Raw genomic sequence first — 15,844 nt, forward strand, 5'->3', positions numbered from 1 at the left:
CCTTGGCCGGCGCCTGGCCCCTCCCAGGGCCGAAGAGCCACGTGTCCGACCAGACCCAGTTTGGGGGGCGCGTCCCTCTGGCGGGGAGGGCGGCTCCACCTCAGGGTCCTCCTGCGGTGTCTCAAGGGCTTCGCGGCATGGCTGGGGGTGGGGGCGACAGGGGCGCACACACCTGCGGGGGGCGCGGAGGCTCCTCCCAGGGCCGGAAGTGGAGTGGGGGGCACCTGCGGGGGGGGGGGCTTGGGGCGGGGCTGGGGCGGGGCTGGGCGGTCCGTGGGGGGCGGGGTCGGTCGGGGCCCCGGGCGCAGGGGCCGCGGGCGCAGGGCCGGGAGGTCGCCTGCGCGCGGGAGCCCGACTGCCCACCACGACTCCCAGTGCTACGTTTTGTGTTTTGTTTGTTCCTCCCCTTCCCCGGGGCAGTTACGGTTTCCACGGAAGCCCCGCAGAGGGCCGGGTGGGCTTTGCCGGGCTGGCTGCCCCGAGAGACCACGCGGTGGTGCCTCGGTGTCCTCTCCTCCCAGGCTGAGATGCGGGTCCGCGCTCTCCCCCAGCCCAGGGAGGCTCTGCACGCCGCCGGGTTCGGGCCTGGGCTACGGCGTCGGGAGGACAGGGGCAGCCGAGCACCCAGAGTACATGTGGGACGTCTTAGGTAAGGTAAGTGGTGAAGGGCAGCTGTTACGCCTAAACTCTGGGAAGGTCGGCACCACCGTCTTGGTCGGCCGGTTAAGCTGCTCCGGGGATGGGAGCTGTTTTCTTCCTGTCCAAGTGCCTTTTCTGACTCCTGGGTGGTGAGCAGGGACCACGTGGAGGTCACGCCACAGACCCCTCCAAGGCAGGGAAGGGGACCCTCGGAGCAAAGGTGGAAGTGTGCAGGCCTCGCCTACTCTGGAGGTGATTAAGAAACACCTATCTGAGATTTACAGGCAAGTGATGTGTGGGTGGGATTACGTTTATAGGAGAGAACTGGGAACAGACGCTCATCCCTGTTTTTGCAAACACCCATGGGTACAGGAGACAAGAAACAACCAGACTGTCTGCCCTGGGGACAGTTAAGTCAATGAGCCCTTGTCAAGGACCAGCATGTCCTGCAGTCCACGAAAAAGACTGAGGCCCATCTGTGTGTAAAGCGAACAGTGTCCTGGGGTGGCGAGGAGGCGGAGACGAGTGTGGCGGCCTGGGTGTCCACAGTGTGACCCTGTGTGTGCTCAGCTTCTACTACATTACAAAGGTTTGCTCCCTTATTCCTCACGACAGCTTCATGACGTCACTGGTGTTATCCCCATTTTCTAGAGGGGGCACAGGGAAGCTCTGTGTTAGGGTATTTTCTAGAATGATGCACAGAAGACTACACTAGTGACCGCCTCTGGGATGAGCACTTGTGGACGGGCTTAGCTCTTGCCCCTGTAACTCCCTTTCTAGAGACATGATAGTCTCCGGCCCAGGAGAGAACTCAGTGGTTGGGAGAGAGGGTGGGAGAGCTGGGAATTGTCACAATTCCTTCCAGGGCCTCTCTGGGGCCTACCTCCCAATCCCGTACCCACCAGACAGAACGGCAGTGTTTCGGGTCCCTGCCCCTTTCACAGGAGACTTGAGACCGTCAGCCCTCTCTGAGGACCAGGAATATCGCCAGGACATTGTAGACTCTGGACACTTCTCTAATGAGAAGATGGCAAGGTTTCTTTTGGCAGCTATAGGCAAATTAGAATAAAGAGCTTCTTCTTCAAGACCCTTACCTACTAGAAGGTTATCACAAGAAGTATTTAAATAGCCCATCTTTGGAGTCAAAACAAAATTACAGTAAAATATGAAAACACTTAAAAATGATAAAAACATTTGCAGTGTGAGTGTTAACACCTCGAGTCAGTGCCCCATGTTTCAGTGAAAGGTCCTGGTGCTCTGGAGTCACAGCTGGGAGCTCTGGTCCCCTCTGGCAGGAGGAAAGGCAGTGCGAGTCTGCTGTTGGGCCATCTGGGTCCGAGAAAGTGAGGAGAAGCGTCCCGGTGCCCGTGTCAGGAGGTTGCCCTGTGGAAGGAGCGAGATGGAAGAGGTCAGACCCCACAAATGTGCGAGCTGCCGTGTTTCCTCCAGCTTAGATGCTGTCTCATGAGGTCAGTGTCCCTCCGGTGCCCCTCCCCATGGACCGCTCACGGCTCGCTGAGCCGCCCGGGAAGGAGTCTGCTTCATCTTACCATTTACCTCTAATCCAACTGCAAACACAGCTTCTCCACTGAACGCCCAGTCCTCCCTGGGTCCTCAGGCCTGGGTCTGGTCAGGCACCGTCTGCCAGGGGCTGGTGGTCCCAGGTAAGGTCATCTGAGCACGGTGTTCTGAGAGTGTGTGTGAGTGTGCCAGTGCGTGTGAGTGTGTGTGACTGAGTGTGCGTGTGTGCGCCTGTGTGCTCTGTGTGAATGTGAGCGTCGCCTGTGGGCATGGAAATGGATATCTGTCCAAGGGGCGAGCGTGTGACACAGCTCCATATGTGTGCTTTGTCCCCTAGGGTGTCTGGGGGCAGACTTGCTCCTCTCCTCCCTGTGCTGATGGTGCTGTGGCCCCCAGTGCCCTTCACCGTGGTGGAGCGACCAGGCTGGACCCCTGGAGTGATTCCGCTCGGAGGCCCAGACAGCCTTGCTCAAGTCCTTTCTTGCCCCCTGGGATGCTGGTTGGATCATTTCGTGTCCTAAAGTCTGTGTTTTCATGGATGAAACAGGTGAGACAATATGGTGGGTCCTCTTGAGTTTCTGGTGGACATGAGTCGAGACGATGTACACACAGCTTAGCCCCAACGTGGAGCTTAGCATGGATCAGAGTGTTTGTGTGATGGAGGGAAACCTTCAGGCCCTTACCATCATCCACAGCTATGACAATGGCCGAAAATGTGTGGTTCTCCATGTCATCGTTGTGCAGACTGGCTCGAGTGGAAATGACGCCTGTTTCTGAGTTGATGTCCAGCCAACGGCTTGGGCTGTCCCACATCTGGTACCTGAAATGCATAAACCCCCATTCCTAGAGGGCTGGGACCACGTGTCCCTCAACCACCCTTCCGATCAGGTGCTGAGAAATTTAAGTCTTCCTCTGGCTTGTTCTCCAGAGATGTGGCTGAATTTCAGCCCTGGGTGCCTTGAGCAGCCCTGAGCGAGGGCAGCAGGCCATGTTGCACCCATGGTCCTACCTGATTCTCTGACCCTGGAGGCTGTCTGGGTCCTGGGCCCTGTATGATGTGATTTCCTGGCCCGCAACCACATCCTTGGGCACTTCCACCGTCTTTATTGGGGGCACAAAGACAGGGGCCTCATTCATGTCCAGCACGTCCACAGTGACGGTCGCTGTGGCTGTGGGGAGAGACGGTGCAAAGGGCACGGTGTTCGCCACTGTCACGTAGAGGATGTATCGCTGTGTGGCCTCAAAATCCAAGCCCTGAGGAACACAGCAGAGGGGTATCAGGTTCTGGGGACTTGGCTGGCCTGCGAGAGAGCACAGGCCCTGGCCTGTGCCCCTGGCCTGTCCCAAGGGCAGGTCACCGCCTGGGATGGCAGGACAGGAGTGGCCATGGTCGAGAGCCCTCCACGCTGAGCCGGCTCACAGGGACTTCACACTTAGCAGAGCCATGGAGAGGCAGACTCTGGTTAAGATCTCGGCTTTGCCGTTGGTGGCACAGCCCAAGCAGGTGACCTTGCTTCTCCATGCCTCAGTTTGCCCACCATCAAACGTCTGTGATTGCAGCAACTTCCCTGCTGGAGCTGGTGTGAAAATTGAGTGTGAGGACAGAAATGGCCTGCGGCACTTACCGAGACCTTGTGGTTGCTGTTTTATTATCCTCAGACTTGTGAGAGGCTAGTGGGCCCTGAGCAGCATTCTCCGAGGGCATCCCCAGGTGGCTGGGCCAGGGGTCAGCTGGAACCGGACCCCTCTGATGGAGGCCCTGGTCCCAGCCAGGCATGTGGTTATCCCCAGGGGTCCCCTCGCTCCCCGGCACCAGGTAAGATGCAGATTGGTATGTAAATGTCCTGGGATGTGCCCATGGTGGAATTCTTGGATTTTAGCCTTTCTGTCCCCCAGGCCAGTCTAAATGCTGCCTTTGGCCTTCTCCGTGTTTATTCTAAGTGTCCCAGGATTCTGGGGCCAAAAAAGCCCATTTGGAACAAATAGCAGCCAAGTACCTATGCTCCCCACCCCCCGCCTCCTGAGAAAAACCCCTCAGCCCAGCAGAGGTTCCTAAGGTCCTTAAGGTTCCCCTTCCCCCATGACTCCCTCCCTCCCCGCTGTCTTCTCGTTTCTCTCTCTCTGACTGTTCATCTTAGGTTTGCAGATGGTTCCAGGCCCCCCGCCCACTCTGAAGACCGCCTTCACTCTGGGGACCTGGCTTCCTGCCTCCAGGAGCCAACCAGCAGCTTCCAGGCCAAGCGAAGTCTCCACGTGCGTCTCAGATGAGACGATGCCAGGGCATTGCTCAGAAGGACCCGGGGGCCTGAGCCCCTTTGTTTGTGAGACCCCTCTTCTCTCCCCACTGTCCATCCCACCATCCCCCCTCAGCACCCCCAGGGTCCCTCCCACTTTGGGGGGAACCCAAAGGAAGACACATGTCCCAGTTAAGCTCTATGGAATCATCCTCGGTTAGTATTTTTCCGGGAGAAAACAGTTACTTAGGCAGCACTTCTGAGGTAGGTCCGGGGCCATGGTGCGGCCAGGGGGACACAAGGACCAGAGAGGACCACTGGCGCAGCAGGAAGCCCTCCCTGGGCAGCTGCTCTCCTGGATGAAGAGCGTAGTGTGTGCTCCATACCTGTCCCAGAACTACGGGGTCACAGCTGCCCCCTCCTTGGAGCTCACACCCACCTTGGCTGTTTTCAAAAGGCCGTCATTGGTCTTGGGGTCTGTGGTGACAGTGAAGAGGCGGGATCTGTCATTCAGGATGGAGAACACTGCCTTCCATGCAGGGGTGCCCGGGGTGTCTGCGTCCTTCACTTTTAGCCTCACTATCCCGGCGCCCACCTTGTTCTCAAACACCTGGCCCGCGTACTGCAAGGGAAAGACAGAGGCCCTCGTCCCTGGTGTCCCGTGTGGGGCCTTGGGAAACCCACAACCTGGGCCAGCCTCGCTGAGTCCACGGTTCTCCAGCAGGAGGGGCCACAGTGGAGGATCCCCTCTTCAAGCGGCATCTGTTGGCTAGAGCCAAGTGCCAGCAAAGGCCCCGCTTCAGGCTACGGACGTAGGCAACGGGGCTCTGAGAGCTGGGTGTCTGTCTTCACCCTGGAGTCAAGGGGCTGGAAAGCTGACCCCACGACGCCCAGGCTCCGGCAGCTCTGGTCCCAGGTGGGCATCAGCTGAGGGGCATGGGTGCCTGGGGCCAAGGGCAGCCGCCCCGGACTCTGTTCCCAGGGACAGCCACGGTCATGGGGACTAGCAGGAAGTGGGGCCTGGAGTGGCTCCTCCTGCCTGTCCCCTGCCCCTCCCTGTCAGGTCCTTTCTGACTCAGTCTCCAGAGGGAGCAAGTGTCTCTATCATTAAGTCTGGCCTGTGTGACTGTCAGGGGAGCTCCCACTGAGACAGCTGCCAGGCTCCAGCGAGCCTCTGACCCCAGTCCCTCGGGAGCAAGGCCGGCTTCACTGGTCACGACTGTTCAGGTGATGGCAGAATTCCGACAGCAGCCTCTCGTTTCAGCTGCAGGGGATGCAGCCGCGTGACTCTGCCTCGAACAGGACGGGGCTGCAGGTGGCTGATAAGGAAATGTCCCGTGGAGGAAGGGACATGGTGAGTGTGCAGATAAGCCCGGGGAGACTGAGTCCGGCTGCAGAGGGAGAACTGAGGACAGGCAGAAAGTGGGACAGAGAGAGTGAGGGAGAGGGAGTGAGACAAGGTGGCCTGACTCCTAGCGGTTTCCAGACCCTGCTTCCCACCCCTCGTATAGCTCAGCTGCACCCCAAACCCCTCCTGTTTCTTTCTTTTTTTTTTTTTTAAAGATTTTATTTATTCATTTGACAGAGATCACAAGCAGGCAGAGAGGCAGTCAGAGAGAGAGGAGGAAGCAGGCTCCCCGCTGAGCAGATATCCCCATGTGGGACTCGATCCCACGGCCCTGGGATCATGACCTGAGCCAAAGACAGAGGCCTTAACCCACTGAGCCACCCAGGCGCCCCACCCCTCCTGTTTCTTTACGACAAATCCCCTCTATCCTTTACTTATCCAAACATCTGTATCCCCTTTTCCTGAAGAATCCTTGAGTTGGTTCCTGCCCTCTGGGCCTAGGGGCTCTGCATTCTTACCCCATGAGATCTAGGGGGCTCCCAGCCAGAGACAGAGCCCCATCCCGCCTGCGTCATGAACTCCGCCTTCCAGGTCGCTGCTGGCCGAGAGGGCTGCCCTTGGCCCAGGAGAGTGTGACCCGAAGATGGGGAGTGTTGTAAGCTGCCGCCAGGCTACGGTCTGAATCCTGACACTGCTGCTCACACAGTGACAGGTCACGAGGTGTCCGCTGGATCTGCCAGGACTCACCTGAGTGGGGCTGAAGACGGGAGGGCTGCCGTTGCTCTGGGTGACTGTGATCACGGCTGTTGTGGAGCGTAGGCCCTCCCCTTGGAGGTCGGCAGCCTGGACCGTCAGGGTGTAGGCAGGCACGCTCTGCGGACAGGCACGCAGCAGTCAGTCCTGGGGTTCTCGAGGCAGGCTTGGATCCACCCGGTGGCACCTTGGGAGTCAATATGGGACAGCAGAGGCAGCGAACCTGGAGGGCCCTCCCATCCAGGAAGTGACCGGCTTCCAGGTCACTCGAGAGAGACCAAAGTCCCTGCCTTCTCTTTGGCTCCCCACGTACAGAAGCTCACTGTGCGCGAGTCAGACCATTCCCTCCCAAAGCCGACCCAGGAGGAAAGTTTCCTGGAGTGGGATCTGTCAATATAATCCCCAGCACTAGGCATTTATGGGGCTAGTGCTTATGGGGGCATGATGCCAGTACATTTCTATTTTCACCAGAAAATGTGGTCTAGGTTTGTGGGAAACAGAGTCCTTTCATTTCACTGGTTCCAGCAGGCGTCTCGTCGATCACATCTAATTTACCCCAGCGACTGCGCGGGGCGCAAAGCCAGCCTGCCTGCACCAGCCCGTGGACGCCTCTTCTTCTTTCTTTTCTTTTACTTTTTCTTTTTTTAAGATTTTATTTATTTATTTGACAGAGAGTGAGCACAAGCAGGGGAAGTGGCAGAGAGAGAGGGAGAAGGAGGCGCCCCGCTGAGCAGGGAGCCTGATGCGGGACTCGATCCCAGGACCCCTGGATCATGACCTGAGCCGAAGGCAGACGCTTCACCATGGAGCCCCCAGGTGCCCCTGATAAATGCCTCTTCTGATTGGTTGGCTCATGTTCTAATTGGCCAGCCCTCAGTTCCGACTGGCTGGGAACGTGTTCTGGCTGGTGGGCTGGTGTTGGTTCTGACGGGCTGCTGCCCATGGCTTAGTGGCTGGGGCTTATGTACATGTAACTGCTGCCCCAGAGGCCCCCGAGGCCCCCTGACCTGTTGGTCCAGCTCAGTAGTGAGCACAGAGATGACTCCCATGTCCCGGTTGATGGAGAACATGTTGGAGTGAGGCAGCGAGGGGTCCTGGCTGAGGATGGTGTAGGCAATGTCTGCGTTGTCTGTGTTCTCGTGGTCGTCCGCGTCCGTTGCTGTGATTTGCATCACGGATGTTCCTGTGAGGATAGAGGGGAGACGAGTTGGTAACCTCAGCAGGTAACTGTTGTATTGGCCGGGCGATACAAGTTCATATAGAAACCCAAAATTAAATGTGTTCCTTTTTTTTTTTTTTTAAGGATTTTATTTATTTATTTGACAGAGAGAGATCACAAGTAGACGGAGAGGCTGGTGGGGTGGGGGGGAAGCAGGCTCCTCGCTGAGCAGAGAGCCCGATGCGGGGCTCAATCCCAGGACCCCGAGATCATGACCTGAGCTGAAGGCAGCGGCTTAACCCACTGAGCCCCCCGGGCGCCCCAATGTGTTTCTTTTTTAGTCTCTTCACTAAACAGGTGATAAAACTCCTTATCAAGGGATATAAGTTCTAGTTCAAATAATTCACCAAATTATTATAATAAATTCCAGGTGATTTGTTTACCTTTTCCATAAGTCCTTAGGGCATCTTTAAAAATTGTTGTATTTATTATTTTTGTTTTTAAACATTTTTTTTTTTTTACATAACGTCTACACCCAATGTGGGGCTCGACCTCATGACCCCGAGGCCCGAGGGTGAGAACTGCTTTGCTCCATGGGCTGAGGCAGCCCGGCGCTCCAGGGTGTCTTTTGAACAATTTTTGAATGTCATTTAAGTTTTAATTTAAACTCCAGTTGGTTAACATATGGCGTAAGATTAGTTTCAAGTTTACGAGGTAGTGATTCCTCAATCCCTCCCTCACCTGATGCTCATCAGGACACACGCACTCCTTCCTCCGCATCACCGGGTTCCCCAGCCCCCAGCCTCCCTCCCCTCTGGTGACCCTCTGGCTGTTCTCTTGAGTGAAGAGTCTGTTTCCTGGCTTGCCTCTCTTTCGGGTGTCTTCTGACACGGCTGTCATCGTGGGACCCTTGTCCCTCAGGTGCTGCCGTTCTGTCAAGTGCTTGAGGGGAGGGGGAGGGGCTGTTTCCTATCTCATCTTTGCAGCTCTTCCCCGCCTCCCTGTCCTTCCTCCCCAGTCATTGTCAGGGAGTCCCTCCTGTTTGGACACTGGCCTCACGGCCGGAGCTGGAGCCAAGCACACGAGCCAGATGGAGAGAAGCATGAGGGGTGGGCAAAGGTGCATCCTCGTTGCCCGAGCGTGGTCTCCTGCGGTACCCTGCAACACATGTGTACCTCACGTGGGTGATTGCAGGCAGCTGGTGCTGGCAGGTGACTGGGGTTTGTCGGAGGGCAAGGCAGCACCAAGGTAGAAAAGAAAGGGGAAAAGAGGAAGAAAGCTTTAGTGGCAGCTACTGGTGGGCGGGGGGGGGGGGGGGGGGGGGGGGGGGGGGGGGGGGGGGGAGAAGAAAGCATCCGTCACAATGTCCTTTCACGTGAAATACCTGTGACTTTTGGTTTCATTTATCTATAGTCACAGAGAATGAGGACCTCAACATTCCCACAATGTCAGGTTGGAAGCTGTGGGCACAGGGGCTGTCGGCATCGCCTACAGTCATGTCTGGAGGTCTAACTCCTCAGTGGGCAGTAAGAGCCAGCTGGAACCAGAGTGTCCCCTGGATCAAGTCAGGTTCTTGTTTGCAAGATCACAGGTTGGGAAATATGTGGGACAGTCCTCAGGGAGAAGTGGAAACTGACACAGAAAGGGGGTGTAGATGGGACTGTGAGATGAGAACGGCCACACGGTAAGGGGGGCTCTGTCCAGGCAGTAGTTACAGAGATGCCGAACCAGCAAAGGCAGACAGGACATAGAGACAGAAGTGAGGTGACCACTGGGCGTCTCTGGGACTTCTGGGCCCAGAAGGACCTTCTTGCTCTATGGCCCTTGTTGGCCCCTCCTTGTAGGATGCTCTCCGCCTGTAGCCCTCCCCAGGTCCAGCTCTCTTGAGGAAGCCTGAGAACATCTCTGTTGCTCGAACATCACCCCCCGCCCCCCAAAAATGTCTGGGCAGTCCTTGATCTGTCTGTTCAACTCTCCAAGTGGGGCCCTTCCTGCACGGGAACCCGGGGTGCAGGTCGCCGGGAAGGTGCGCTGGGCTGTTGGTACTTTGATTTCCCAGGTTCTTTACATTTTTCCTTTTATTATTGCCGTGCGTCACCAAAACCCTGCATTGTTCCAATTAACCTGGGTAGGCTCCTTCCATCACGGACCCCTCAAAGACCGCCTGGGTGAATTCCGGCCTGTTGTCGTTCTGGTCTCACTGTGATCACAGTTTCCATCGGGTCCTCCACAGCATTCCCAGTCGAAGACACAGCATGAAGGAACAGCTGGAAAGCAATAGAGGTGCAGCAGAGGCATGTGGGAGCCACCCTGGCCAGTGGGCACCTGTCCCCCAGAAGGCCCATTGCCGTGACAGCCCCCTTTCTACCTTCATCTCGCATTTCAGTGCTCACGAGTCTGGGAACGCAGCTCGCACTCCATCCCCGGGGATGCCCCGAAAGGCTGCGTCTGTGTCTCTTGGGGTTTTTCTCCCGGCGATGCTCAGGACACAGTGCCAGCCATCATCCCACCTACCCTCTCCCTTTCCCACCGAAGGTGCCTCAGCTGGGCCTCCCATGCAGCTGGGTGGAACCACGAGGATTTGGCATTTGACTTCTGCCCACCCTCCCTTCCCAGGCACAGAAGGGGGGCCTGCCTGGGAACTTGCTCGGAACGCCAAAGAGGGCAGTGTCCTCGAGAGGAGAGCAACCTGAGGCTTTGTTTGGGTCTCGGTTTCCCTCCGAGGGGTGTGGTAGAGAGTCTTCTGGACCGAAAACCCCAGAGAGCTGTGTTTAAAGGGTGCTCAGCTAACAGGTGCTGAGAACTCACCCAGAACTAGATACCGTTCAAAGGGCTTCACGCATGCTAACCCAACAGCACAGGGAGGCTGAGGGGGGTCACGACCACACCCAGGCTACAACAGAACTCATTCTTCACTTTAAGTCCCTGATTCCTTCCCCTGCTCTGCCTGCCTCCCCACTCTTCACTCTCCTGCACCTGGACTGTACCAGGGGCTCAAATATGGTCTCAGGCGTAACTTCCGAAGTCCACGGGCTGTCTGAAACGCCTAGAGAACAAGAGGCTGCCTTGCCGCCGGCTCCCCGCCCCTGAGGCCACGTAGAGGACACTCACAACATAGTGGGATTCCTGCTCTCTGTCCAGGGGCCCCGTGACCTTGAGCCACCCTGTTTCTCTGTCCATGATGAACACGCCACACGGAGGCTCGTCAGCGCCCCTGCCCGTGATGCTATAGAAAACCTGGATTTCCTTGTTCTTGTTCGATTTGACCTGAAGACAACACAGAAGCAGAAGGGCCAAGAAGGACCCCAGACCAGTGCCAACCCCTCTCCATAGGGAACCCCAGAACAAAACCAGAGCTCTCCCTTTGCACTACCTGAGCCACTGTTTTGGGGTTTGGGCCTCTCATTCTCTGGGATGGAGATGGGAGGGACAACCCAGTCTCTCTTGCCTCCTGGGACCAAAGTGGGCATGAGGGAACGTCAGCACCTTCGTGTGGTGTCCAGAGAGGATACCCTAGAAGGACAGGAGGTGAGGGGCCCTAGAACGGTCCAGTGCAATGAAGCCGGCCCTTGTAAACACCACACTGACCTGCTGGAGGGTCTTGTTGGCGTGCAGACCTTCCAGCATCAGCCCCAGCTTCTGAGGTATCTTGGGCGTCCCCTTACTGGAAGGCGTCCCATGGGCAAAGAGCTGCCAAGCCGATGGGAAGTAGGTTAAGGGCACAGGGGACAGGCTTTGGGACAGGGCCTGTGGACGGCCCAGATGTCAGCATTGTCCTGTTCTTCTCTGCCCCCCCTCCCAGAAAACAAAGGCCTCCACCTCCATCATGGCCTCCAGGGTTTCCCATCACCTTCCTCTCTGGGGGAAGGGTGAGAGGGGGTGCCCTGTGACATCATGGGAAGGGTGAGGTGGCGTGAATGTCTTCTCCCTAAATCCCAGAGACCGGAGAACTTTCTTGAGTCCTGAATGCAGTGTGTGTTTTAATCTATACCAAAGCCGGGCCCCAAAACGGGTCTACAAACACTTTCTGGAAACACCTTTTGTGTCCAGCAGCAGGGAGTTGGTTCAACCACAGCCCAGTCCTGCTCATGATGTAACGGTGAAGACTGCAAGGAAGGTGCTCAAGACACTTCGTCAAGAGAAAGAGGCCTGTGAGAGAGGAAGGGGCTTGGCTGCTTTCCAGGGAAAATGTGCAGCGCCGAAGTGTGCATGGTTGTCTGTGTGCAATGGACGGAAGGCTTTAGTGGGCTGTATTAATGGATGTTCCCCCAGACTAATAGAGTTATCATACTGGGTGCTTTTTATTTTCTGGATTTTCTTAAGTGTTAGAAATATAACAACTGGATATTATCAGAAAAACGCCCCAGGAGAGTTGCCATTAAGTATGAGAGCTTGCGAAGTGAGATATTAAAGTGCGTGTACCAGAATGGTGCAGGATTTTTCTCGGTTTGGAGATTAACAGCCTCTTACATTAAAAAAAATATTGGGGCTCCTGGGTGGCTCAGTGGGTTAAGCCTCTGCCTTCAGCTCAGGTTATGATCTCAGCGTCTTGGGATCGAGCCCCGCATCGGGCTCTCTGCTCAGTGGAGAGCCTGCTTCCCTCTCTCTCTCTGCCTGCCTCTCTGCCTACTTGTGATCTCTCTGTCAAATAAATAAATAAATAAATAAATAAATAAATAAATAAAATCTTTAAAAAAATATTTAAAAAAACTGCCTTTAGTACTTTTTAGTTTTAGTACTTTCAAACTTTGAGCAGTTTGAACTACTGTTTTTGTAAGTGGGCTGCACACCCAGTATAGAGTGCGGGGTGGGGCTTGAACTGCCGACCCTGAGATCAAGACCTGAGCTGAGATCAAGAGTCGGATGCTTAACTGACTGAGCTGCCAGGTGCTCCAAGCAGTCTGGTCTTTGAAGACAGCCCCTGACGGGGACACTCCTTCCTCAGGGTAGTTCTCTACCTTGGTTCAGAGGCTGATTCCGGCAGGGCTCACAGGACCGGGGCCAGACCTGCGGCCGGACAAGGCAGAGTCCCGGGAGCAAATACACATTTATTCCATTTCAGACCGGTTGGCCATCATGTGTTGCTCGGGCCCTGGTTCGGCTTGTCCCCACCCCTGTAGTTGAGGGTGTTTTCACCATCCTGGTGAGTGACGCCCTCACCTGCCCATCTCTGGTCCCTGAGTAAGCCGGCAGCACCCTTACCTGGGTGGCAGACAAGCAGAGCAGAAAGTAGGTGGTGCTGGCCATAGCTGTGGTGGAGCGGCGTGTGGTGGAGGCCACTGCCACACTGCCCTGTAGTCTCAGCTGCTGACATTCTGTGGTCCAAGGACTATCGACCTGCCTGTCCTTGGCAATCACAGTGTCAGGGGAGGGGCTGGGAAGCCGGCAGGTGCAGAGGCCAGCCCGTTGTCGCAGGAGGAGGACCTTGGCCTCAGCTAAGCACTTCTTGGCTGTCCACCAGGGCACGGAGACTCAGACTCCCGCCAATGTCAGCCCTTCCTCTGAGCCTTCTCTTCACAATGAGGATGATGGCTGCTAAGCAGATGATGCTTGGGCGGGGGTCTCCAGGCCTAGCTCCAGCACACGAGGTGACCTGAGATTGTGTGGCAAGGCTGAAGTCACTGTGGGCATTGTACGCTGCCATTTTCTCAGCACAGCTCAGCCCTGTTCTCTGAAGGGGGAACTGCACCAGGTGTGGTTGACAGGACGTGGGTTTGGGAGCCCTTCTTGGAGGCTGGTGGCCACCCTGGGAATGGGGTTTGTTGCTGAAGGGGAGGAAGAAGGAACAGACAGGCCTCTCCTCACCTTGAACTGCTCAGCCTCCCAGGGGAAATTCTATGTCAGTTCCGGGGGAAATGGAGGCAGGAATCACCTGGCACTGGGTGGGTTCTCCTCCCACTAGGTTCCAGGGCAGTTTCTCCGCTGGCATCACTGAGAACTCTGCCCCCTTGGCAAGGGCTCATGCAAAAGTCCCAGAACATGGAGGGTTAGGGGGATTTCTCAGCATATGCTGTGTTGGGAAGGGAATCATCCCCTTTCCACTTCCCCCACAGGGAATGAAAGACCCCAATATGCACCTTCCTTTACAAAAGCATACAGGACTAGAGGAAATAGTAATGAATATTTATTGTTGAAATCCACACAGTTTATGTAGAGATTCTTGCAAAGCCTGGCACGGGGAGAGGGACAGAAGGGTCCCTGTTCCAGGTCTGGAGTTTGGTGCCCCCCACGTGGCCCGCACTCCTTTTGGTATCTCCTGGAAGGGTTGAGGTTTGGAATTCAGCGTCCCTGAAGCCATTCTAGCAGGAACTGGAATGAGCTCTTCTTCCTCAGAAGCAGGGAGGTCACTCTGGCAGGAGCGATGTGACAGTGGCCCTCATCTGTGTGCTTCCTAGAACACCATCGCCTCCTCTTTGCATTGGAAGTGAGTTCTGGTTCTAAGAAAAGCTGTCAGCACCCTCGAGTGCCCAGTAGCGGATGCAACATACTTTGTGTTCACCTCCTGTCCTGCTACCTCCCACCTGTTGTGTCTGTGGAAATTCTGTGATCCCGGGGCGCTGTGGACCGTATACGTGAGTGGGAACAGCCAGGAATGGCCGATGCTGTGCATATCTTTCCTGCTCTGTTGTCCTTTCAGACTTTGCTTCCCATCCATAAGTTTAAAGATAAAATAATTGAGAATTTCAAGATTGCCTCGGTTGTGCCTTAAACCATAGGGTTTGTGTTTATGCACTAGGGTTTGTGTTTATGCACAAACGCATTAAGCCAGCAGGGGCCCAGGTGTGAGGGAGGTGTGCTGCAGAAACTGAGCGTAGGCTTCGTGGGCACTGCGTGTGTATGCGGCAGGGAGGGGCTCAGGGACTCACGGGGTGTCCATTTCCTAGAGATGCGGAGCCCAGAGTCTGTTCTCAGCAAGGGGTGGGTGAGGGTCTGGTTTCACAGGTTACTGTCTGTACTGCCTGCCTGTGTTGCGGGGTTCTGAGCTGCCCAGGCTGGGTGGGGAGGGCAGTGGCCTGGAGGAAAATGGACCCCCCAGTTTGCATCCCTGACCTCACCCCTCCTTCTCAGGGTAGCTGAGTCTGTGCAGAGAAAGCAGTGGTACCTGACCAGCCCCTGATTCTGGCTCCCTGGCCCCTGGGCTCTCTCTGTCCTCCCCTGTGCAGCACTAAGGCCATTGAAGATATGGCCATTGAACGTTGCGTGAGAACAACAAAACGGGAGGGACTTGTGTTCTCAGCATCTCTGTGCTGGGTCATGTCCGTGCTTACTCAGCTTGGACCATCCAGCCTGAAGGCTGGAGTTACCATTCCCATTCTTCAGATGATAAAACGGGCACACAGAAGTAGAGGATCTTAAGTCACACGGCTGGTGAGGGCAGAGCTGAGACTCGAACCCACTCCAGTCTGGTATGGATTCTGTATGCTGTCCACAGGCGATGACAATCGCAAGGAGAGCGTGAGAGAGAGGAGGGGTCCCAGACGGAGCCAGGCACACAGATGTGCACATGCACAGGTACGCATACGTACACATATGCCCATGTCTCCCCTTCGTTTTCACCTCTGAGGCTGCAAAGGTGGGAGGAAACCTGGAGAGGAGTCAGCAGAAGCCAGGTGAGGAGGGTGGCAGCAGAAGGCAGGGGTCTATGAGGAGAAAACACCACACATCCCAAGAGACCAGAGAATTCCCTTCCCTGATGAGTCCGTGTCAAATCTTTGATTTCTCTCCCTGGCCCAGAAATTGGTTCTTCAGTGCTCTAACTAGATTCACTCCTGACTTACTCCTTTCCAGGGGTTGAATCTTCCTGTGGAGACGTGGACCAAAAATAGGAGTCATCTCGCCCTCCTGGAGCCTTCTGCTTTCAGTGATAAGAGGGGTACGAGGTATATGATGTGGACTTCAGATTCGTATGAATATGAAATTTATTAGAACCGGAGGGCAAAAAACCATGGGGGGATTGGTGTCGACATCTCCAGAGCACTTAAGGAAACCTTCCCCTGTTTGTAAACCTCATCTGTCGTCCCGGAAAGTAGAGAATTTCTTTAATCAGTTATATGTGCTCTCATTATATTCTTAGGGTGTAAGGGCTCAGTAGGCTTCCTCTAAACCTCCCTCAGAGCTGGGGTATGGAGTGTGTGGTGGCTACATTTTTCCTCTGGTCGTGGAGATGCAATTTATTGGTAAAGCTTCTGT

General features: G+C 55.7%; 1 protein-coding gene across 1 annotated transcript; it reads right to left on the reverse strand.

Annotated features, from left to right (window-relative positions):
- Positions 1-1,245: 1,245 nt before the first annotated feature.
- Positions 1,246-15,487, reverse strand: LOC111152800 (cadherin-1-like). The gene is given in 16 exon segments (XM_022511443.1): positions 1,246-1,286; positions 1,855-2,022; positions 2,844-2,980; positions 3,170-3,414; positions 4,834-5,016; positions 6,490-6,615; positions 7,503-7,678; positions 9,779-9,852; positions 9,854-9,921; positions 10,766-10,921; positions 11,028-11,055; positions 11,057-11,101; positions 11,103-11,167; positions 11,243-11,344; positions 12,857-13,104; positions 15,433-15,487. Coding segments are annotated over 16 exon segments (1,917 nt in total).
- Between the last annotated feature and the right edge of the window lie 357 nt (positions 15,488-15,844).

This window comes from Enhydra lutris, unplaced genomic scaffold (genome assembly GCF_002288905.1).
Source record: "Enhydra lutris kenyoni isolate GAN:26980312 unplaced genomic scaffold, ASM228890v2 scaffoldscaffold30, whole genome shotgun sequence".
NCBI lineage: Eukaryota > Metazoa > Chordata > Mammalia > Carnivora > Mustelidae > Enhydra > Enhydra lutris.